Raw genomic sequence first — 23,565 nt, 5'->3', positions numbered from 1 at the left:
CTGCCTGCAAGGATTTGATATTTCCATTGAACACAGAGCAGGAAGTCACCACCAAAATGCTGATGGTCACTCTAGGATGTTGGTAACCGACTAGAGGTATGAGAACCATCCAGGAGTGGATTAAATCCTCCTGTCCCTTAGTCTCGGGGGGCGGGGCCGTGTTAGGGAGAATTCTCATTTCATGGCTAATTTCCCTTACCTATTGAGTCCCCCAGCAGCTTTGCTGGATCTCTGGAGTTATTCCTTTCCACTTGGTAAGATTGAGCGCTTTTCCCCCACTCTTACCCAGGCTTGCTATGTGCCTTTTACCTGTTTTTATGATTCTGGACTCTGGAGTACACCACTTCAGTGGCCCCCTTCTTTTGTGTGTTACACAGTACCTTCAGTGCAGTGACACAGGGATGTCGTTAAGACTTCCCACCGACTCCATTTCTGAGGATGACTACTGTCCCCCAGAAAAGAGTAAAGTTGCCATTAACTTTACATAGTCAAATTAACCACAGATCCAGTACACCCCATCTTACATGGAGTACTGGAAGGGTTAATTCTTAGCACTTTTTAACTTTACCTCCTAGAGCATTGTTTCACTCTTTTAACATTTAAAATTGGCTGGTGGCAGTGGCATCTACCCTAAACTTTTCTACCGCTGTTATCTTATATAAACGTGGTAGTATTGTAGGCTATTGTATTAGCCTCGAACTTAAACCCGCTTGACCAAATACTTTTTCTTTTGGCTCCGGTGCGGTTTAGTCGCCCATTTCTTTTTGTTAAACCCCTTCTTGTGTTTTACTTTGCGCGGCAAACCAGGTTTGCCTCCTTTGTTCACTGTCTTTTGGCGGGCTTCTGCCAAGAAGCCCTCCTCTAGGCCTCTGGGTGTCTAGGTGGGCAGAATGTGAGGGAGGGGTATAGTCACCCCCTGCACAAGGTATCCTAGCAAACCCAAATCACACTTTTTCATGATTGGCTGAGGTGGTTGTCCGGGCTGGACAACCCCCCTGCTGGGTGATTGACAGCCAGGCTGTGTGAATGGTGGATTTTCACATAAAAGGTAGGTCTCTTGGGCTGGAAGTCAGAGAGTCGCCACTGGAACTACAAGGAACCGAAGAGAAGCGGAGGAGAGGTCGACTGCTGCAACTATCCCGTACCGGTGAAGCCCTGCTGCAGTCCTGAGCTATCTAACCTTCAACGACTAAGAGAAGATCCAGTCCAGAGTCTTCTTCCCTTGAGCCTGATGGGGATAACCAGCTCCTCTTCTTCAGTCAGAGGAATCCCTTCATGGTCGAAACCGCTGCACCCTGCTGTAGTGGTCTGGATAGCCACCTGAAGAGCCTCTCCTGTTTTTAAGGAGTGAACCTTTTATTCATCGTCGCTGCTGCCGGCCTCATCCATGTGTGGTGCAGACCCCCTCATTGTCCTTCTTCGTGCCGAAGCTCCAGGAATCGTGGGTCTGCAGGAAACTACCAGGAACAACTGCCGTGGCACCAGCTTCATCCTTTGAGAAAGGTACTGTGTCCTGCTTGAGGAATTTGGGTGAATCCCTATTTCTCTTCCTTAAGGCTGGTCCTTACTTTTCCCTCCTTCTTATAACTTTTGCTTCCGAACATTGACAATATCAAAATACTCTTGGCTACGTTGAATCGTGAACTGTCCGACTGTGTGATCCTCGACAACAGGTACCCGGTGTCACTTGACTCTGGCTCCGGCCCTTTGACTCTTGAATTCATGTCTATGAGTGTTCTTCGATTCTGTCTGCCTAACTAATATATTGCCTATGATTTTTACCCCCAACTCCCTCTGGGTATCTCAGGTGCTAAGTGTGTTTTTGCCCCGGTAGCATTTCTTGCCACGGATACGCGATTATTTAGTAGACCGAACTGTCAAAAAGTGATCGCAATCGTATTCACGGTAACGTGTCTTGTTTCATAACACCGATCCATTCAAACACAGGGTACTTACCTTGATTTATACCGTACAAAGTAAATTGGTTAGTTGTAGTGTATTTTATGTGTGGTTTTGAATTTAATAGAAGTGTTGTGTTTATAACAAATGGTTTAAAAATAAATGTACTTATATTTTTTTTATCCTGAAACCTTGAGTCAGTGTTTGCTTGAGTCACAGTAATTATGGTCCCTTTGTATAATCTCTGCTACTGCTCATATACTCTTGAGATAAGCCTGGCTGCTCTGCTACTGCTACCACTTTAACATAGTAGTACAGGCTTGTACCAAAGGTAAAACTTGTATTGCCACCTGTAATCTTAATTGTGTGTAGTGGTCCCTAAGGGCACTGAACGGGATTCTGCCTAACATCCCCCTCTTCCTCTGTCCGCCATTCAGGCAAGGTGTACAGCGACTGATCTATGTCTCAATGCCAATAAAATGGAGATCCTCTCAGGCCACCCTCTGTGGGCCCTCTAACAGCACCATACTGTGAGGCCAAAAACCTTGGGGTCATCTTCGACTCTGTTCACCCCTTTGTCTCTCAAATCATGTCCCTAAGCAAGAAATCCCACCTCCTCAGAGGCATTCTTCCTTTTCTCACCTTCCCCCAGAAGCTCAATGCCTCCAGAGCTCTGGTCCTCTCCAGGCTGGACTACTGCAACAGCCCCTTTCTCAATCTCCCTCTTTCCTCCCTTCGCCCCCTCCAGCTAATCCAGAATAGGGCTGCAAGACTTATCCTTGGCCTCAAGCACAGTGACCGTATCCCTCCAGTCCTAAAATCTCTCCAGTGGCTCCCGGTGGCAGCAAAGATCAAAGTCAAGACCCTCTGTATACCCCACAAGGCCTTCTGGAGACTGGGACCATGCGGTCTCCAACTTTCCCTCCCTAAATACTCCCCGCCTAGAGCCCTACGCTCCTCAACTCCAACTCTCTGTCAAATGCTTCTCCAAGCAGAGAGCGGGAGGCATGTCTCCCTACTCGGCTGGTGCTTCCCTTTGGAACAGCCTCCCTGCTCCACTCAGACTTGATCGAGACCTCCTTCAGCTCTTCTCTACATCTTTCCCCCTTTCCCTTCCCTGTTAATCACCCCACTGCCGCTGTGACCGGGGGCCTGATCCTCATGAATCTCACAGGTGGCCCGGCCCTTCCGTCCAATCAATACCACTCCCCCCCAACTGCACTGCCCTGCGAGCCCCTGCTTGGTGGCTCCACACCCCACCCTTGGGAGTCGCCTGCACTAGCACTTAGCCTGAGTTTCTCATCCTTGGCTCCCCTTAGCACTTCCCTTCCGGACCCTCCTCCAGCACTTCTCCACTCCCCTGCCCCTTCCTTTCACGTCGGAATGTCACCAGTCCTATTAGGACCACGACTGTATACTTACTGTTTTTGCCATTGTCATTATTTCTCCTGTTCCCTTCCCATTTAGGTTTTTGTGGCGCTTTGAAACACAATTCTGCCTTATAAAGCGCCTTACAAATGCTCAATAAAATAAGGTGTGTCAAATGACAGTATCAGTGCACATCCTATTCAAGACACAAATCGTTGGTTTAACAAACATACCCGGGATGGCTTTGAATAGAGGCCTCTCTGAATTTGCATTTCTTCTTGTCAAGGAGCCTATGAAGGCAGCTTCAACTGCAGGAAGAGAGTTTGATGCCAGGGATATGGCAGGTTCAGCTGGGCCCAGTCCATTTGAACACCACAGGTCTAACTTGCAGCTCGGATCTGGTCCCGGTCCATAATAAAAAGCCTGCTGTAGGACTTGGTTCTTCTCCTGTCCGTTCTCTTCAGGACTCAACGGTTCATGCTTCAGCTTTTGATGTGGGTCCAGCCGGGCAGTGAACACTGGTTGAGTGCACAGACTCTCCTCTGGGCTCGGTCTATCAATGCAAGTTGGACGCATCGCCTGACTCTGGTGCTGGCAATGAAAACCACCAAATACTGCTGATATGCAGTGGTTCTGTTGGCTTTGCCCATCAGTAGTCACCGGTTGTAGGGAGTGGTTCTGTTGGCTCGACCCATTAGTAGTCACTGGTGTTAGGGAGTGGTTCCGTTGGCTCTGCCCATCAGTAGTCACTGGTTGTAAGCAATGGTTCCGTTGTCTATGGCCATCAGTACTCACTGGTTGTAGGCAGTAGTTCCGTTGACTCTGCCTTTCAGTAGTCACCGGTTGAGGGCAGTGGTTCTGATGTTGCCCCAGGCTATCAGTAAACACTTGCTCAAGATTCAGGCTGGGTTCCACTATATTGTCTTGAAGAGGAGGTGGAAGAAATCCATGTAGACCACCGTGTCTGCCCGTTGCAGGACTGACCATCTCCGCAGGCATCACATGTCTTTTCAGGTACTCCTGACCCGTTGTTAACCAGATCTGCTTCATAATCTCTGAAACTTTAAGGGGCATGTCCTCCAGAGTATTCTGCAAGCAATCCATTTTTGCCTGCAGGTGCTGTAGCGTAGCACAGATTTCCATGCCGGTGCCATTCCATGCAGGGGGCTCAGCCTCAAAAACACTTTGCTGGTTTTTCAAAGGGCTCTTGACTGAGGTATCTGACGCTGGGAGCGTTCCAACCTCTCCAGGTATTACCCTTTCCCAGACATCGGGCCCCAGCCTTACAGAGTCTTCCGGCAGGAAGCGAAGCTCAGGCATGCCTCTTACAAAAGAAACACTACAGGCAGGTCTGGCTGGTGGTGGTGGTGGTGGTGCTGCTGCTGCGCGCTCAGGCAAGTGCTGGACTTTCCTTCTTCCCATTTAGATGTTTCGATATCCAGGTCTCGGGTGTCTGCAGAGGGAAAATGTACACTGTTAACAAATCTGGCAACGATCAAAAAAATGGCGTGTCCAACTGAGGGTTTCAGGAGGTGGAGGGTATTTTAGAAAATTGCATAAACACAAGCAATACTTGATTTTAATGTGTTCTTCCTTCATTATGTGTTCCCTATTCAGACAGCTAAATATTTGGACCGATTATCCGAGCAGAGGAACAGCAGAAATATTTGTTAAAAGCGGTACTGCCCAGATAGGGTCCCCAGAAGAGCAGACCAAGAGTAGAGGGGTAACAAGTGTAGTAATCTATGAAGAAGCAAATGAAGGGGCGATCTAGAATTTCATGGGAACACCATACAAGCTCATTTTGCTCTGAAATGTAATTTGACGGCAGGGATCTGGTATGTTTGAGCTGTGACGGCATCATGAAGCAAGACAGAGACTTAAAGTTCAAACAAAAGATATTTATTAACTGAAATGTCATGATGGCAGAAGGCCTAACTTGTCCTACACTACAGTGGGATTCCCCTACCTAAACAACACTAGGGAAAGTCTGAGTCATAGAGTTCAACTTAAAAGTCAGTCCAAAACCTATTCTTGACCTCACATCTGAAGCTAAATAATGAGTATGTCTGTTACTACCAAAATAAATAGTGCTTAACTCAAAGTCTGAGCTTCTTCCAGCTCTCAGCTTCCTTTCAGCTTCCCTTCCCCAAGTGCAAGAAAGTTCCATAAAAGGTCTCAAGCAACACAGTTTCAAATAGTCCTCAGGATTCCCTTCCCCAAGTTCCAAACAACACAATTCACAAAGTATCAAAGGGTTTTGAGGATCCGTTCTCAAGAGAAAGTATATAGTTCCTCAAGTCTAGGGGTGCCCTTCCCCAAGAAAGACTTCTGTTGGGGAGCGGGGACTATCACCTCAGGCCCACAAAAGGATTTGCGTGCGGCGGAGGCTTAAGAGTCTGCTAATGTTGGGAATTGGACAGACCCATAGTGGCAGCAAAGGTGTCAATAGAACCGGCCCTATGGCCATTATAATTTACGGTTTTTGATGTAGTGTGTGCTGGGAGTGAAACGCCATTTTGTGAAACAATCAGCCATTTTGACATCGAGGCCTAGTGCCCCAGTGCAGCCAGGGCAGTAGGCCTGAGCCCAGAGCAGGGCAATACGTGTGGGCACGCCAGGTTGAGGTGTAACGTGGGCAGCAGTGAGTACAACCAAATCCGCAGAGATTCATAAACCTTTCATTGTCTCATACTATTAGAATTTGTAACACAGAAGGAATATGCCCTATAAGGCCATGAGGGGGCCGAGAGCTCCCCGTGAAACACTATCCCACGAGAAGGAGGGCATGAGCCTCCGACCTTCACCATTCCAAAAATTAAGTTATAGTGCCCAGATGCCCCTGTCCCAAAACCCCAGCATTCCAGTGTATTCGTCAATCCCAGACCACTGACCATAAAACCGTAGCGTACCAATCCATCACAAGGATCATAGCAGAAAGAGTTTGCCCAACCTGGGGTCCCTGTGATTTCTGCTGCAAGTGCTTAGGGGGGGAAGTAACAAGTGTAAGCCTGGGTGGGAAAAACTGGAACAGCGTTGACGCTTCTGGATCGAGCTGATGTTTAGCGTTTGTGTGACCGCGAAAGTAGCCTCTGCGTCCATGTCTGCAGTACCAGGTGCACATTAGGCCATAGATGGGAGATGTGCTGAATTGTTTTTTATAATTGGCAATTGGGATCCCGGCAGTTGATGACGTACGAAGAAGGATCCCACAGTGAAGAACAGGAAGAGGCGAAGCTGGGACCAATGGACTGGCATCCCCTCTGGAGCAGGCCGCCTATCTATACGGTCGCAACAACCAGCTATGTGGATTTGTAACCTATGTCATGTACGTCAGTTGAGGCGCCTTTTACCTTCAACAACAAATGCTTGTGCTGATTCTACCACAGTATTGCGTACTTGTTTTTATGAGAATTAAACGTTTTCTTCTTGCAAGAGGTGTGCTGGGCCTTTTTACCTAGCAGGTTGTATTTTTTCTGGTGTTAGCGTTGAGGGGCTTCTCTACATGTCACTTCACTTCCAACAAGTTTATTTTAGTCTTTTCTATGAGAAACCAAAGGGTGTCTCACTTTCTAGTCCCCAGGGATCTCTCTCTCTCAGGGCATGGACTGCACCTTTGGATCCAGACCCTGGGGGTGGACCAGTGTGGGAGGATCACCTGAGTGAGGGGCCATAGGGGAGTGGGAGTGAGGCAACCGATGGTGAGATGTGGTATCCCTTTTCCCGTACCCATGCCCCATCCCATTTTATAGGAGCCTCCAACATCCCAACTCTCCCCTCCCTTTCTACAGAAACACTGGGCCGAGGAAGAGGGTGACTTAGAGTAAAGAGGCAACCACTTACATATCTCAATGGACATGTCCCGTTAATCGGATCAGGCAGAGTCAGGCACTGGACTTTAATCACATACAACTGAAAAACATGCCAAAGGGTAGAGAAACACTGAAGTTCCCTGCAGGAGGTTGTCGTCTCTGGGAAGCCATGAAGGAGAGGCAGAGAAAGCCAAATCGCAAACAAGAAGAAACCTGCATTGTGTTTCAAGGACGCCAGCGACCCTCCTGGGTGAAAAACAGAGTTGGGGAGGCGAGACCAAGCCTGTGGTATTAACCTTGACTCGTGAATCAAAGCCGCAAAGACAAGAAAGGAACGCGCACAACCGGCAAATTAGTGAAAGACGTGAAAGGCCGGTTTGTGTCAAGGAAAAATTGAAGCCGCAACAGAGGATCTAACAAGTGAAGGTTGCGCACATGCTGATGAGACGCGAAAAAAAGTTAACCTGTGATGAACTTTTAAGTGGCTGATAGCTGTGAAGCTAGTGATACAGAGTAGCGGAGTGGTCGAGCGAAAAGGAAGTAGCCCACTCGAAAGTCTCTGCGAAATGCGAAATGTTTTGTTATAAATCAGCAAAGTGAACAACTCTGAAATGCATAATGGTCAAGATTAACCCCGGCAAAAGGGCAGTGAAAAGGTGAATGCTTGAAGAGAGATATTTCTTTGAACTTTTGTGCTTATGGTACTGAACTACCAAGACCAAGAGACACTGTGGCAAATAACATAAGAGTGTGTGTGAGCTGCAGAGAAACTCAAAGTGGTCCTGTGGAGGTCTATGGTGAAGGCCTCGCACATTCGAAAGTCTTCGACATCAGCAAAGGGTTTGAGCCCGGCTGAGGGAGACCATAAGTGTGATAAGTTAAGGGTAAGAAGCCCCAACGAATGTGAATGACGCTTGTGAAAGGGAACCCCTGTAAGTGCTGTGATTGCGAGGTCCGAGCCCGGATGAGGGAGCGCTGCGTTGAATCAGGTATTTCTTGATTGAAAGGCCCGAGCCCGACAGAGAGAGACCTATGTGAACTTTTTGCTGAACTGTGAAAGAACCATTGGAATGCTGGAATAAGTGACTTTAGCGTGGAAGGTCAGACGGGCCTCGATCCATGTTTTGAACTGCCTTTGTTTTGAGAACATGAGCCAGAGTGTGTCATCCTGTCAATGGGTGCCGCCTTACGCCGTGCTGTCCAACGTGGGGAGGAGAGCTGACTCAGCCACTTTGATCCTTTATGTTATAACACAATACTTCTCCTTTATCTCACACTTATTCAGGGCTCACTGATGGAGGCGCAGTTGTCCGTGCACACGGTCCACCCATCATAGATCACGCAACCAGGATCCCTAGGTTTTGGGTCACACAGGTTCTTCAGCTCCTGCGCCTGTGGACCAAGTCACTTGCAATTAATTCTTTTTTGCTTTTTGCTGGCCTTTTGGCTTTATGTGCAAGTTTAGACTTCTTTGGTTTCTCCTCGTCAAACTCTTTATTTTGCCACCATGTAGGACATGCCACTCGCCAGTCTGTGGCCTTGACGCATTTTTGGAGCACTCTTTAACAAGATTAGTTTTGTTCATAAAGTACAAACACTCAGTATTCAAGACATATGATTTCAGGTTTTTATTCAATTCAGTGTTTAAATTGCATTCATTAGGCTTAATTCATACTTTCCATTCTGTCTGGTAATTATGATGCATTTATGTTCAATTGGACGTTTTTATGCACTTCAATATTTATAATAAACTAGTTATGCGTAATTGCAAGTTTCTGCTTGGTTCGGTATTCAATAGGCACTTATTGGAATTCCATTCCAGTCTGTTTGGAGCACCGCTGTAACATTGTGTTCCCTCTGACACTCACCGGCTGATGGCAGCTCCTGCTGAAGGCCCTCGCAGCTCCTTTCTGCCCGCAAGGCCGGCATGTTTTCCAATGTGAGCCCTGCTCGACTGCCAGGCATTCTTCCCTTCACACCGGCACCCAGAGAAGCTTTTCTACCGACTGGAGACTCCCACACCTTTGCCACCACATGGCCCACTTGCTCTGGGCAACACAAGTTCTTCGGTATGTCTGTTGTCTAACAGGACTGATCTGAATTAAAATCTACAGCTAAAAGCACAGAAATTGCACTGCATACCATTCTAGCAAGGATTAAGCTGGGGTCTTTCGGTTTTTCATCCCTGACGCAATGCAGAATTCCGCTTTGTGTTTCTCTTGCACACTCGCTTTAGAAGGAGAACAGGCACATCCGTTTCACAAGCATGGTGCAGCCACTAGCCCATACATTTGTTTACTTCAGACATAAGCATCAAGGTTGAAGGGGGCTTTGACGTCATGATATCAAATCAGAAATTTCAAGCGTTTCCTTAAACAATAGAAATGTTTCTCAGACTTCAGCTTTTTGACATCCACATCGGTTGTGGTCTCACCAGATCAAACGAATGCTGAGGCTGTGAACAATCCAACTAGCCAGTGCTTTGTTTTTTATTTAATTTTTAAAAAACGTGTGTGGAATCCTTTCTGGTTTTAGCTTTTCAGCAGCACTGTTTCGCATTGGTGTATACCCAGGGAGGAGATGGCATGAGCGGAGGGATGCACAGCTTGTGGGGGTTTGGTGATTTACCCACCCATTGCCTACCCATGCTAATACTGCCTTCTCCTCCCCGCCCGAGAACACATGCCCCTGGATCTCTTTGTGCTAGCTCTTTCAAGCAGTAATATCAAACTGTGGCAGCCCCTGTTATTTCTAAGCACTCGGCAGGGAGTTATGGAGCTCAGCTCCCTTTCACGTGTGCTTGCGCTTCCGGGTTACTGAAGCTCTGCTTCCAGCACAATGGGAGCAGTACTTGGTGTTGAATTAAGGAGGGCAGGATGCAGGAAGTGGCTTGCAGGGAGTAGGGAAAACGCAGATTGCATGGTCAGGAGGCAGGGTACGGGGAGATCGATAAGCAGCAGAGGTTTGGGGTGAGGGGGTGCTCTGATGGGTCAAGAATGGGTGAGATGGCAATATGGGTGACTGGAAATGCGAGAACCTGGCAATTATGATACCCATATGCACACACCGGTCCAAGCGGCTACACTGCACAATGCCCAGTGCCCATAGTGAAGATATACTTAATTTTCACTCACATATTCAACCAAAGTTGGCATCTCGTTTTATATTTCTTTCCTCCAGGGATAACTACTAACCATACTCACCATAGGTTGTGGGGTAACAGTGAAACAACTACTGTTTTGGAATACCGCCTATTTACCCACTCTGCACAACTGTGAATTTTGTCCCTCATAATAAAGAAAAACACACTTGATAGGTGGGGAAGCTGCCTCCACTTACAACTGCAGTAATGAACTAGTACCGCATGTGGTATAATTCCATCTATACCAAATGGAACCGATGCACATCAAAATTCGTAATACCAGCAAACCAAAATTGTGCAGTGAATTTGCAGCCATGCATGCAGGGTACTTCTGTTTGGCGGCACAAAGGAGGGTCACCACTGGCGGAGCCATGTTTTGATGCTGGGGGAGAGGGGTAGTGTTCCTCAGGGGGGCTGTGCACCAGTTGTGTCATTACCATGGCATCTCATTGTTTCGCCCTCGGCACCAAATGGACTAGAAACTGCCCTGGAACCATGCAGGACCTTTCAAGGTTGCAAGGCCCGGTATTAAACGCCAAGCCTTAGAGGAAGGGATGCTTTCACTATATAAGGTTGATGACATAGACCAGTTCTCTCTGGAGCTCAGATGTGAGCCCAACTTCCAGGTTTTTAAGTAAAGTACGTAATGTCTCCTCTGTGCTAACTTAACAGCTAATATTACAATGTAAAAGGTGTTGATGTATTTATCTGTAGTAGAAAGACAAGTTACTGTGTCAGTCCATTTTTAAAATAACACACAATGCAGGTGTTGATACCTTGTCGTGGACTAACTGGGAATATTGTGCAGAGATGGAGCAAAGCATTGGCTTGTGAAGGCTAAAGATGTGCTCATCGGATGGTGCAGAGTGACATTTAGACAGAATCTGCGACATTAGACAATCAGGGGCCGGTACTTGATTCACCCTCTATTTCCTATCACTGTACCTTGCATCTAATGAATGGACTCCCCTGTGCTCGTGAAGCGGTGCCTTTGGGAGTCCTATTGGATTAAGATCTGCTCAGAATTATAAAGTATATAAAAGGACCTACCGGACCAGCATAAAACACATGATATCATTCCATGTACTTAAGCACATTTCCTAACAGAAGCTAGGAACACTGTACATGAGATGCCAGCTGAATTTCCTATACTGTACCATGTCTAAAAGGAAAGACACATTAAACAAGCCCTAACCAGCTCCCCCAGAATTGAACAGAGTGCACATTCTACCAGAAGGTGGGGGAGTGTGGGGTCAGGGATGAGCCAGGGGTGTGTACAGTGGGGAGGTGGGCGCGTGCTGTGGTGCGGAGTGTGGATAGGAGGCAGAATCTGGGTTTCAGGGATGAGCCAGGAGCGTGTACAGTGGAGGTGGGCTTGTGCTGGGGGCAGGGAGGGGGAGTGTGGGTAGGAGGCAGAATCTGTGGGATCAGGGATGAGCCAGGGGCGTGTGCAGTGGGCTGATGGGCTTGAGCTGTGGTGTGGGGCAGGATAGTGTGTGGCTAGGAGGCAGAATATGTGGGTCAGGGCTGTGCCAGGGGTGTGTGCAGTGGGGAGGTGGCCTTGTGCTGTGGTGGGGGTGTGTGGGTAGTAGGCGGAATCTGTGCCGGCAGGTATGGGCCAGGGGTGTGTGCAGTGGGGTGGTGCGCGTGTGCCGTGGTTGGGGCCAGAAGCGGGGAGGGGGAAGGAGGCAGAATCTGTGGTATCAGGGATGATACAGGGGCGTTTGCAGTGGGGTGGGCGGTGGGCTTGACCTTTGCTGGGGGGTTAGGAGCGGAACCTGTGGGGTCAGGGATGACCCAGGGGCATGTGCAGTGGGGAAGTGGGCTTGAGCTGTGCTGGGGGGAAGAGGGGGTAGGAGTAGGAACCTGTGGGGTGAGGGATGAGCCAGGGGCATGTGCAGTGGGGTGGTGGGTTTGAGCTGTGGTGGGGGAAAGGGGGGTAGGAGGTGGAACCTGTGGGGTGAGGGATAAGCCAGGGGCATGTGGAGTGGGTTTGTGGGCAATGGGGGGTAGGAGGTGACACCTGTAGTGCCAGGGATGAGCCAGGGGTTTGGGCAGAAGGGAGGTGGGCTTGTGCTGTGAGAGGGTTAGGGGCGGAATCTATGGGGTTAGGGATGAGCCTGGGGCGTGTGCAGGGCAGGGCAGGTGGTGTGTGGGTAGAAAACGGAATCTGTGGCATCAGTGATGAGCCAGCGGCTTGTGCTGTGGTGGGGGCAGAGAGAGCGGTGTGAGAGGAGAAGGAAGGGGGGAGTGTGGCCATCAGGGATGAGGCAGGGGTGTGTGCAGTGGGAAGGTGGGCTTGTGCTGTGGTGGGGGACAGGGAGGAGGAGTGTGGCCATAAGGGGTGAGTAAGGGGCATGTGCAGTAGAGAGGTGGGCTTGTACTGTGATGGGGGTGTGGGAGGTGAAGTGTGGCCATCAGGGATGAGGCAGGGGTGTGTGCAGTGGGGAGGTGGCTTTGTGCTGTGGTTGGGTGAGCAGGGAGGAGGAGTGTGGCCATCAGGAATGAGGCAGGGGCGTGTGCAGTGGGGAGGTGGGCTTGTGCTGTGGTGGGGGGCAGGGAGGAGGATTGTGGGGTCAGGGATGAGGCAGGGCGTGTACAGTGGGGGGGTGGGCTTGTGCAGTGGTGGGGGGAGTGTGGGAGGAGGAATGTGGCTGTCAGGGATGAGGCAGGGGCCTGTGCAGTGGGGAGGTGGGCTTGTGCTGTGGTGGGGGGCAAGGAGGAGGAGTGTGGCTATCAGGGATGAGGCAGGGGCGTGTACAGTGGTGAGGTGGGCTTGTGCTGTGGTGGGGCAGTGTGGGAGGAGGAATGTGGTCGTCAGTGTTAGGGATAATTCTCTGTTTAGGCTGAATTTCCTAACCTAGTGAGTCCCCCAGCAGCTTTGCTGGATTTCTGGAGTTTGTTTTTTTCCATCCTGCCACGAGTGAGACTCTTTTCTCCCACTCTTGGACATGAATGTGGTTAATTCCTTTGAATGTCAATGTGTTCTATGGGCTATGGGGTCTTTTACTCCGTAGGGTCTCATGTGTGTGTGTTACACCGCACCCTCCGTGCCGTAACACTGGGGTGTCCTAGAGGATCCCCACCATAGACTCCATACCCTGGGACTGACTACTGTCTCCCAGGGCATGTAAAGTCACCATTGGCTTTACTAGACCCAAATTTACTAACAGAACTAGTACAAACCATCCTATTGTGGATGTACTGGTAGGGGTAATTCGATTACCCCTGGGTCTGTTGTTCGAGGGGGTACTGTCCCGTCCCCCCTCGTCGAGTTTTGGCTGGCGGCAATGGAAACTACTTTTTATATTCGACCCCGAATATATTCCTATGGGATTCTTCCCATTGTTGGAGGCTAATACTTTTTCACGTTAGCCTCTAACATACCGCCGGTTTATTTGTCTTAAATAAATCTACCGGTTGGTATTTTCTGCCAGAACTCGGTTTTTAAAATGGCGTATGTGTTCGCCTCTGTAACTCCGAACCAAAGGTTGAGCCCTTTGTTCCACTTTTGGCGGGCTTCTGCACAGCAGCCCTCCAAAGTGGTGCCATTCTGTCTGGGTACCACAGGGGGTGTGGGAGGGGGTTTAGGCACCCTGGACTGAGTTGCCTTGCCAACTCAAGTCGCACTCTGGTGTGATTGGCCCAAGTGGTGAGCCACCCCGCTCACCACTTAACATGGTTTGATTGACAGCTAGGCTGAATGAATGGGGTTTTTTTGCATAAAAGCAGGGCTTTTGGGACTGGATCTTCAGAAGTCGCCACAGGACCTAAGAATCGACGAGGGTAAAGCTGAGCCGACCTGCAACGACGACACCTCCGGTGGAGCCCTGCTGAACTGAATCACCACTTCCCAACGACAGAGGTGATCTACATGCTGGAGATTCTTCTTCCCCTGACTGGTGGGAACAACCAGTCCCTTTGCTTTTTCTTCGCTTTCAAGGCGTAGTGGTCGAATTGCCCGTGCTGAGCACCCCGGCAACCGGATAGCCACTAGCCCGTACCGCGACCAAAAGGTGGTGCCTTGTGACGGAGCACTCCGCGGCTGGTCTCTTCCCTGGCGGTGCAACGATCTTCAACTTTCCTTCGACGACGAGACCATCTCATCTCTTGGCAAAGCCCCGACTTGCATCCACCACCAGGAACAACTGCCCCCGCTGGAGCTGGCTCTTCACTTACAAGGTACTGTGTGCGCCTGGCTTCCCTTGTGACGGGTAGTGTGGGGTGTCTTAAATCCCTACCTTCCCCCTGGGTCGCCTCTAGACCGTCTTAACTTTCTGTTCTAAACTGGTCCAACCTTTCTGTGACAATTTGCTACGACTCGAAGTGCATTTCCACTGTGATACTTTTTGGGACATATCGCCTTGCCTCTCTCCGAGTGGGCCTGGCCTCTGAACTTTGTGATCCACAGTAGACCCTGCCTTACTTGCCTTGCAATTGCTTCGTAAAAGTGTTGGTACCGAGTTGGTTTCATACCCTGCCTTTTCTCTCCCGTTCTAACGAATATTAGAGTGCCATCTAGGTTAAAGCATTCACCTCTGTCTGCAAATAAGTGGTGCCGTTGAACCTAGACTTGTCGAAATATTGGTAAGGGATTGATCTACTTATAGTAATTGTAATTGAAGTTGTTTGCCGTATTAGTGCTTTTTCGTAGATGTGTTTTTAAATAAATAATTATATATCTTTACACGCAAGCTCTGTTCCGTGTCTGCTTGTTCTACTGTGTAAATTGCCCTATCTTGTATACTCCACATACTGCCTAACTTTTCTTGAGGGAAGTCTGACTGCTCAGCCACAGCTACCAAGTGAATCTGTGTGGTACAGACTGCTACCAAGTGGGTTTACTGCCAAACACCTGTAGGCCTAAATCTTTTGCAGTGGTCCCAGAGGGAACTGCACAGGTTTGTTTCTGCTTATTTATTTATTTAAATTTGTTGAGCGCACATCAGCCCAGAAGCATCGTGGCGCTTGTTACAGACATCTTAGTTGCAAAGGAAACCGTAGTTACAAGCAGTACATAAATTACAGAGGAAATATATACAATAGCAAGGCAGTATATTTACATGGCTTCCTGAAGTTTGCTAGTTATTTAGCAAGGAACAAGGTTTTCAGTTTCCTGCGAAAGATGGGAAGTGAGTTTTCCGTTCGGATGTCTGAAGGGAGAGCGTTCCATGTCTGTGCTGCAATGTAGGGAAAACCTAGATCTCCGGCTTTGGCTTTTTTGATGCGTGGGGTGCAGAGTAGGTTAGCGTATTGCGTCCTAGTGGGACGTGTGGAGGAAGGTTTGAGGATGGTATCTGAAAGATAGGGCGGGGCGGAGAGGGAGAGGCATTTGTGAGTGAGGGTGAGGATTTTGAGGGTGATCCGTTCTTTGACTGGGAGCCATTGGGCTGAGATCCTGGCCTGGGTGATATGCTCTCTTCTTGGGATACTAAGAGCGGCCCGGAGAGCGTTGTTCTGTGTGATTTGTAGTCTATTTATGTTTTTGGCTGATGTGCCTGCTAGGAGAGCATTGCAGTAGTCCAATTTGGCTCCAATGGTTTCCCTCGCTATGGAGAGGCAGTTAGGTTTAGAGAGGTAGGGCTTGATGGCGTTTATAAGTTTGGTGGTGTGTGCGGATGCGGAAGTGATAGCGCTGACTTGTCTAGTCATTGATAGCGAAGAGTCAAGGTATACTCCCAGTGTCTTGACGGCTGTGGACACGGGGATGATGGAGTTGTCAATTGAGAAGTTAGTGTACAGTTTGTCCAGTTTGTCTAAGGTGTTCTGTTGACCTAGTATCAAGATTTCGGTCTTGTCACCATTGAGGCAGAGGCCATTAATTGCCATCCATGCCTTGATGATGGAGTAGATAGTGTGGAGTGCCTTTGCGTCTTCATTGTATGAGCCTGAGAGGGGTAGAAGTACTTGTGTGTCGTCCGCGTAGTTCGTGTAGGTGATGCCGTATGAGTCAAGTTTGTCAAAGAGGGGCTTGGTGAACAAGTTATAGAGTGTGGGTGCAGTGCAGGAACCTTGAGGGACCCCGCAGTGGATTGTCGTGGGTGTGGCGTTAGCGATGTCCGAGAAGACTTTCATGGCCCTGCCTTCGAGGAAGGAAGTGATCCAGGCTGCTGCTTCTTTGGAGAAGTTGGCTGAGTGCGTGAGGTGGGAGGTGAGAATCTTGTGATCAACCAGATCAAACGCGGCTGAGAGATCTAGAAGAAGCAGAAGAGCCGGCTTGCCTTTGTCCATGATTTGGGTGATCTGGCTCTTCAGATCTACCAGGGCTGTTTCTGTGCCATGTCCTTTCCGGAAGCCCGATTGCCTCGTCCCGAGGATGGAGTGGGTTTCCAGAAAGTGTTGGATTTGGCAGTGTGCGGCTTTGTCCAGTAATTTCAGCAAGAATGGCACAGTGGTTATTGGTCTATAGTTGTTGGGTTGTGAGGGGTCAAGAGTCGGTTTTTTTAGGAGAGGCCGGACCCAAGCCTCTGCTAACAATCAGGGATGAGGCAGGGGCGTGTGCAGTGGGGAGGTCGGCTTGTGCTGTGGTGGGGAGGCAGGGAGGAGGAGTGTGGCCGTCAGGGATGAGGCAGGGGCGTGTGCAGTGGGGAGGTGGGCTTGTGCTGTGGTGGGGGGCAGGGAGGAGGAGTGTGGCCATCAGGGATGAGGCAGGGTCGGGTGCAGTGGGTAGGTGGGCTTGTGCTGTGGTGGGGAGGCAGGCAGGAGGAGTGTGGCCGTCAAAGATGAGGCAGGGGAGTGTGCTTTGGGGAGGTGGGCTTGTGCTGTAGTGGGGCAGTGTGGGAGGAGGAGTGGGGTCAGGGATGAGGCAGGGGCGTGTGCAGTGGGTAGGTAGGCTTGTGCTGTGGTGGGGGGCAGGAGGAGTGTGGCCGTCAGGGATGAGGCAGGTGGGTGTGCAGTGGGGAGGTGGGCTTGTGCTGTGGTGGTGGGGTGGGAGGAGGAGTGTGGCAGTCAGGGATGAGGCAGGGGTGTGTGCAGTGGGGAGGTGGGCTTGTGCAGTGGTGGGGCGGTGTGGGAGGAGGAGTGTGGCTGTCAGGGGTGAGGAAGGTGGGTGTGCAGTGGGGAGGTGGGCTTGTGCTGTGGTGGGGGGCTGGGAGGAGGAGTGTGGCCGTCAGAGATGAGACAGGGGCATGTGCAGTGGGGAGGTGGGCTTGTGCTGTGGTAGGGGAGCCGGGGGGAGGAGTGTGGCCGTCAGAGAAGAGGCAGGGGCGTGTGCAGTGGGGAGGTGGGCTCGTGCTGTGGTGGGGGCAGGGAGGAGGAGTGTGGGGTCAGGGATGAAGCAGGGGCGTGTGCAGTGGGGAGCTGGCCTTGTGCTCTGGTGGGGGGGCAGGGAGGAGGAGTGTGGCCGTCAGGGATGAGGCAGGGGCGTGTGCAGTGGGCTTGTGCTGTGGTGGGGGGAAGCAAGGAGGAGTGTGGGGTCATGGATGAGGCAGGGGCATGTGCAGTGGGGAGGTGGCCTTGTGCTGTGGTGGGGCAGTGTGGGAGGAGGAGGGGGGCCGTCAGGGATGGGTCAGGGGCATGTGCAGTGGGGAGGTGGGCTAGTGCTGGGGTGGGGGGCAGGGAGGAGGAGTGTGAGGTCAGGGATGAGGCAGGGCGTGTGCAGCGGGGAGGTGGGCTTGTGCTGTGGTGGGGGACAGGGAGAGTGGTGTCAGGGAAGAGGCAGGGGCGTGTGCAGTGGGGAGGTGGGCTTGTGCTGTGGTGGGGGGCAGGGAGGAGAAGTGTGGACGTCAGGAATGAGGCAGGGGTGTGTGCAGTGGGGAGGTGGGTTTGTGCTGTGGTGGGGGCAGGGAGGAGGAGTGTGGACATCAGAGATGAGGCAGGGGCGTGTGCATTGGGGAGGTGGGCTTGTGCTGTGGTGGGGGGCAGGGAGGAGAAGTGTGGACGTCAGGAATGAGGCAGGGGTGTGTGCAGTGGGGAGGTGGGTTTGTGCTGTGGTGGGGGGCAGGGAGGAGGAGTGTGGACGTCAGGGATGAGGCAGGGGCGTGTGCAGTGGGGAGGTCGGCTTGTGCTGTGGTGGGGGCAGGGAGGAGGAGTGTGGGGTCAGGGATGAGGCGGGCTGTGTGCAGTGGGGAGGTGGGCTTGTGCTGTGGTGGGGGGCAAGGAGGAGTGTGGGGTCAGGGATGAGGCAGGGCGTGTGCAATGGGGAGGTGGGCTTGTGCTGTGGTGGGGGCAGGGAGGAGGAGTGTGGGGTCAGGCGTGAGGCAGGGGTGTGTGCAGTGGGGAGGTGGGCTTGTGCTGTGGTGGGGGTCAGGGATGAGGAGTGTGGGGTCAGGGATGAGGCAGGGCGTGTGCAGTGGGGAGGTGGGCTTGTGGTGGGGGGTCAGAGAGGAGTGTGGGGTCAGGGATGAGGCAGGGCGTGTGCAGTGGGGAGGTGGGCTTGTGCTGTGGTGGGGGCAGGGAGGAGGAGTGTGGACGTCAGGAATGAGGCAGGGGTGTGTGCAGTGGGGAGGTGGGTTTGTGCTGTGGTGGGGGGCAGGGAGGAGGAGTGTGGACGTCAGGGATGAGGCAGGGGCGTGTGCAGTGGGGAGGTCGGCTTGTGCTGTGGTGGGGGCAGGGAGGAGGAGTGTGGGGTCAGGGATGAGGCGGGCTGTGTGCAGTGGGGAGATGGGCTTGTGCTGTGGTGGGGGGCAGGGAGGAGGAGTGTGGGGTCAGGGATGAGGCAGGGCGTGTGCAATGGGGAGGTGGGCTTGTGTTGTGGTGGGGGACAGGGAGGGTGGTGTCAGGGAAGAGGCAGGGGTGTGTGCAGTGGGGAGGTGGGCTTGTGCTGTGGTGGGGGGCAGGGAGGAGGAGTGTGGATGTCAGGAATGAGGCAGGGGTGTGTGCAGTGGGGAGGTGGGCTTGTGCTGTGGTGGGGGGCAGGGAGGAGGAGTGTGGGGTCAGGGATGAGGCAGGGCGTGTGCAGTGGGGAGATGGGCTTGTGCTGTGGTGGGGGCAGGGAGGAGGAGTGTGGGGTCAGGCGTGAGGCAGGGGTGTGTGCAGTGGGGAGGTGGGCTTGTGCTGTGGTGGGGGTCAGGGATGAGGAGTGTGGGGTCAGGGATGAGGCAGGGCGTGTGCAGTGGGGAGGTGGGCTTGTGGTGGGGGGTCAGAGAGGAGGAGTGTGGGGTCAGGGATGAGGCAGGGCGTGTGCAGTGGGGAGGTGGGCTTGTGCTGTGGTGGGGGCAGGGAGGAGGAGTGTGGACGTCAGAATGAGGCAGGGGTGTGTGCAGTGGGGAGGTGGGCTTGTGCTGTGGTGGGGGCAGGGAGGAGGAGTGTGGACGTCAGGGATGAGGCAGGGGCGTGTGCAGTGGGGAGGTGGGCTTCTGCTGTGGTGGGGGGCAGGGAGGAGGAGTGTGGGGTCAGGGATGAGGCAGGGCGTGTGCAGTGGGGAGGTGGGCTTGTGCTGTGGTGGGGGCAGGGAGGAGGAGTGTGGGGTCAGGGATGAGGCAGGGGTGTGTGCAGTGGGGAGGTGGGCTTGTGCTGTGGTGGGGGTCAGGGATGAAGAGTGTGGGGTCAGGGATGAGGCAGGGCGAGTGCAGTGGGGAGGTGGGCTTGTGGTGGGGGGTCAGAGAGGAGGAGTGTGGGGTCAAGGATGAGGCAGGGCGTGTGCAGTGGGGAGGTGGGCTTGTGCTGTGGTGGGGGGCAGGGAGGAGTGTGGGGTCAGGGATGAGACAGGGCGTGTGCAGTGGGGAGGTGGGCTTGTGCTGGGGTGGGGGGCAGGGAGGAGTGTGGGGTCAGGGATGAGGCAGGGGCGTGTGCAGTGGGGAGGTGGGCTTGTGCTGGGGTGGGGGGCAGGGAGGAGGAGTGTGGGGTCAGGGATGAGGCAGGGGTGTGTGCAGTGGGGAGGTGGGCTTGTGCTGTGGTGGGGGGCAGGGAGGAGGAGTGTGGACGTCAGGAATGAGGCAGGGGCGTGTGCAGTGGGGAGGTGGGCTTGTGCTGTGGTGGGGGGCAGGGAGGAGGAGTGTGGGGTCAGGGATGAGGCAGGGCGTGTGCAGTGGGGAGGTGGGCTTGTGCTGTGGTGGGGGGCAAGGAGGAGGAGTGTGGGGTCAGGGATGAGGCAGGGGTGTGTGCAGTGGGGAGGTGGGCTTGTGCTGTGGTGGGGGGTCAGGGAGGAGGAGTGTGGGGTCGGGGATGAGGCAGGGCGTGTGCAGTGGGGAGGTGGGCTTGTGCTGTGGTGGGGGGCAGGGAGGAGTGTGGGGTCAGGGATGAGGCAGGGGCGTGTGCAATGGGGAGGTGGGCTTGTACTGGGGTGGGGGGGCAGGGAGGAGTGTGGGGTCAGGGATGAGGCAGGGGGGTGTGCAGTGGGGAGGTGGGCTTGTGCTGGGGTGCGGGGCAGGGAGGAGTGTGGGGTCAGGGATGAGGCAGCGGTGTGTGCAGTGGGGAGGTGGGCTTATGCTGTGGTGGGGCAGGGAGGAGGAGTGTGGGGTCAGGGATGAGGCAGGGGTGTGTGCAGTGGGGGGGTGGGCATGTGCTGTGGTGGGGGGCAGGGAGGAGGAGTGTGGGGTCATGGATGATGCAGGCCGTGTGCAGTGGGGAGGTGGGCTTGTGCTGTGGTGGGGGACAGGGAGGGTGGTGTCAGGGAAGAGGCAGGGGCGTGTGCAGTGGGGAGGTGGGCTTGTGCTGTGGTGGGGGCAGGAAGGAGGAGTGTGGACGTCAGGAATGAGGCAGGGGTGTGTGCAGTGGGGAGGTGGGCTTGTGCTGTGGTGGGGGCAGGGAGGAGGAGTGTGGGCGTCAGGGATGAGGCAGGGGCGTGTGCAGTGGGGAGGTGGGCTTATGCTGTGGTGGGGTCAGGGAGGAGGAGTGTGGGGTCAGGGATGAGGCAGGGCGTGTGCAGTGGGGAGGTGGGCTTGTGCTGTGGTGGGGGCAGGGAGGAGGAGTGTGGGGTCAGGGATGAGGCAGGGGTGTGTGCAGTGGGGAGGCGGGCTTGTGCTGTGGTGGGGGGTCAGGGATGAGGCAGGGCGTGTGCAGTGGGGAGGTGGGCTTGTGCTGTGGGGTCAGAGAGGAGGAGTGTGGGGTCAGGGATAAGGCAGGGCGTGTGCAGTGGGAGGTGGGCTTGTGCTGTGGTGGGGGGCAGGGAGGAGTGTGGGGTCAGGGATGAGGCAGGGGGGTGTGCAGTGGGGAGGTGGGCTTGTGCTGGGGTGGGGGGCAGGGAGGAGTGTGGGGTCAGGTATGAGGCAGGGACGTGTGCAGTGGGGAAGTGGGCTCGTGCTGGGGTGGGGGGCAGGGAGGAGTGTGGGGTCAGGCATGAGGCAGGGGTGTGTGCAGTGGGGAGGTGGGCTTGTGCTGTGGTGGGGGGCAGGGAGGAGGAGTGTGCGGTCAGGGATTAAGCAGGGGCGTGTGCAGTGGGGAGCTGGCCTTGTGCTGTGGTGGGGGGGCAGGAAGGAGGAGTGTGGCCGTCGGGGATGAGGCAGGGGCGTGTGCAGTGGGCTTGGGCTGTGGTGGGGGGAAGCGAGGCGGGGGGAAGCGAGGCGGAGTGTGGGGTCATGGATGAGGCAGGGGCATGTGCAGTGGGGAGGTGGCCTTGTGCTGTGGTGGGGCAGTGTGGGAGGAGGAGTGGGGCAGTCAGGGATGGGTCAGGGGCGTGTGCAGTGGGGAGGTGGGCTAGTGCTGTGGTGGGGCAGTGTGGGAGGAGGAGTGGGGCAGTCAGGGATGGGTCAGGGGCGTGTGCAGTGGGGAGGTGAGCTTGTGCTGTGGTGGGGTCAGGGGTGAGGCAGAGGCGTGTGCAGTGGGGACGGGGCTTGTGCTGGGGTGGGAGGCAGGGGAGTGTGCAATGGGGAGGTAGGCTTGTGGTGGGGGGCAGGGAGGAGGAGTGTGGGGTCAGGGATGAGGCAGGGGCGTGTGCAGTGGGGAGGTGGCCTTGTGCTGTGGTGGGGGGTGGGAGGAGGAGTGTGGGGGCAGGGATGAAGCAGGGGCATGTGCAGTGGGGAGGTGGGCTTGTGCTGTGGTGGGGGCAGGGAGGAGGAGTGTGGGGGCAGGGATGAGGCAGGGGTGTGTGCAGTGGGGTGGTGGGCTTGTGGTGGGGCGGCAGGGAGGAGGAGTGTGGGGGCAGGGATGTGTGCAGTGGGGATGTGGGCTTGTGCTGTGGTGGGGGGCAGGGAGGAGGAGTGTGAGGTCAGGGATGAGGCAGGGCGTGTGCAGTGGGGAGGTGGGCTTGTGCTGTGGTGGGGGTCAGGGATGAGGAGTGTGGGGTCAGGGAAGAGGCAGGGGCGTGTGCAGTGGGGAGGTGGGCTTGTGCTGTGGTGGGGGGCAGGGAGGAGGAGTGTGGACGTCAGGAATGAGGCAGGGGTGTGTGCAGTGGGGAGGTGGGCTTGTGCTGTGGTGGGGGCAGGGAGGAGTGTGGACGTCAGGGATGAGGCAGGGGCGTGTGCAGTGGGGAGGTCGGCTTGTGCTGTGGTGGGGGCAGGGAGGAGGAGTGTGGGGTCAGGGATGAGGCAGTGCGTGTGCATTGGGGAGGTGGGCTTATGCTGTGGTGGGGGCACAGAGGAGGAGTGTGGGGTCAGGGCTGAGGCAGGGGTGTGTGCAGTGGGGAGGTGGGCTTGTGCTGTGGTGGGGGGCAGGGAGGAGGAGTGTGGGGTCAGGGATGAGGCAGGGCGTGTGCAGTGGGGAGGGTGGCTTGTGCTGTGGTGGGGGACAGGGAGGGTGGTGTCAGGGAAGACGCGGGGGGGGTGTACAGTGGGGAGGTGGGCTTGTGCTGTGGTGGGGGGCAGGGAGGAGGAGTGTGGACGTCAGGGATGAGGCAGGGGCGTGTGCAGTGGGGAGGTGGGCTTGTGCTGTGGTGGGGGGCAGGGAGGAGGAGTGTGGGGTCAGGGATGAGGCAGGCGTGTGCAGTGGGGAGGTGGGCTTGTGCTGTGGTGGGGCAGTGAGGAGGAGTGTGGAGGTCAGGAATGAGGCAGGGGTGTGTGCAGTGGGGAGGTGGGCTTGTGCTGTGGTGGGGGGCATGTAGGAGGAGTGTGGGGTCAGGGATGAGGCAGGGGTGTGTGCAGTGGGGAGGTGGGCTTGTGCTGGGGTGGGGGGTCAGAGAGGAGTGTGGGGTCAGGGATGAGGCAGGGCGTGTGCATTGGGGAGGTGGACTTGTGCTGTGGTGGGGGCACAGAGGAGGAGTGTGGGGTCAGGGATGAGGCAGGGGTGTGTGCAGTGGGGAGGTGGGCTTGTGCTGTGGTGGGGGGCAGGGATGAGGAGTGTGGGGTCAGGGATGAGGCAGGGTGTGTGCAGTGGGGAGGTTGGCTTGTGCTGTGGTGGGGGACAGGAAGGGTGGTGTCAGGGAAGACGCAGGGGTGTGTACAGTGGGGAGGTGGGCTTGTGCTGTGGTGGGGGGCAGGGAGGAGGAGTGTGGACGTCAGGGATGAGGCAGGGGCGTGTGCAGTGGGTAGG

At 54.4% G+C, this 23,565-nt stretch overlaps 1 protein-coding gene across 1 annotated transcript in view; it reads right to left on the bottom strand.

Annotated features, from left to right (window-relative positions):
• The window catches only part of LOC138565119 (zinc finger protein 184-like), a 252,517-nt gene that overhangs the window by 71,582 nt on the left and 157,370 nt on the right, over window positions 1-23,565 (bottom strand). The window contains exon 2 of the mRNA XM_069642956.1: window positions 3,501-4,720. Coding sequence (XP_069499057.1) covers window positions 3,501-4,689 — 1,189 coding nt within the window. The 5' untranslated portion in view covers window positions 4,690-4,720. The remainder of the gene's footprint in view (window positions 1-3,500; window positions 4,721-23,565) is intronic.

This window comes from Ambystoma mexicanum, chromosome 1p (genome assembly GCF_040938575.1).
Source record: "Ambystoma mexicanum isolate Mex_15411 chromosome 1p, UKY_AmexF1_1, whole genome shotgun sequence".
Lineage (NCBI taxonomy): Eukaryota > Metazoa > Chordata > Amphibia > Caudata > Ambystomatidae > Ambystoma > Ambystoma mexicanum.
Note: the sequence above shows the minus strand (reverse complement) of the source record. Positions and strands in the feature narration are given on the sequence as shown.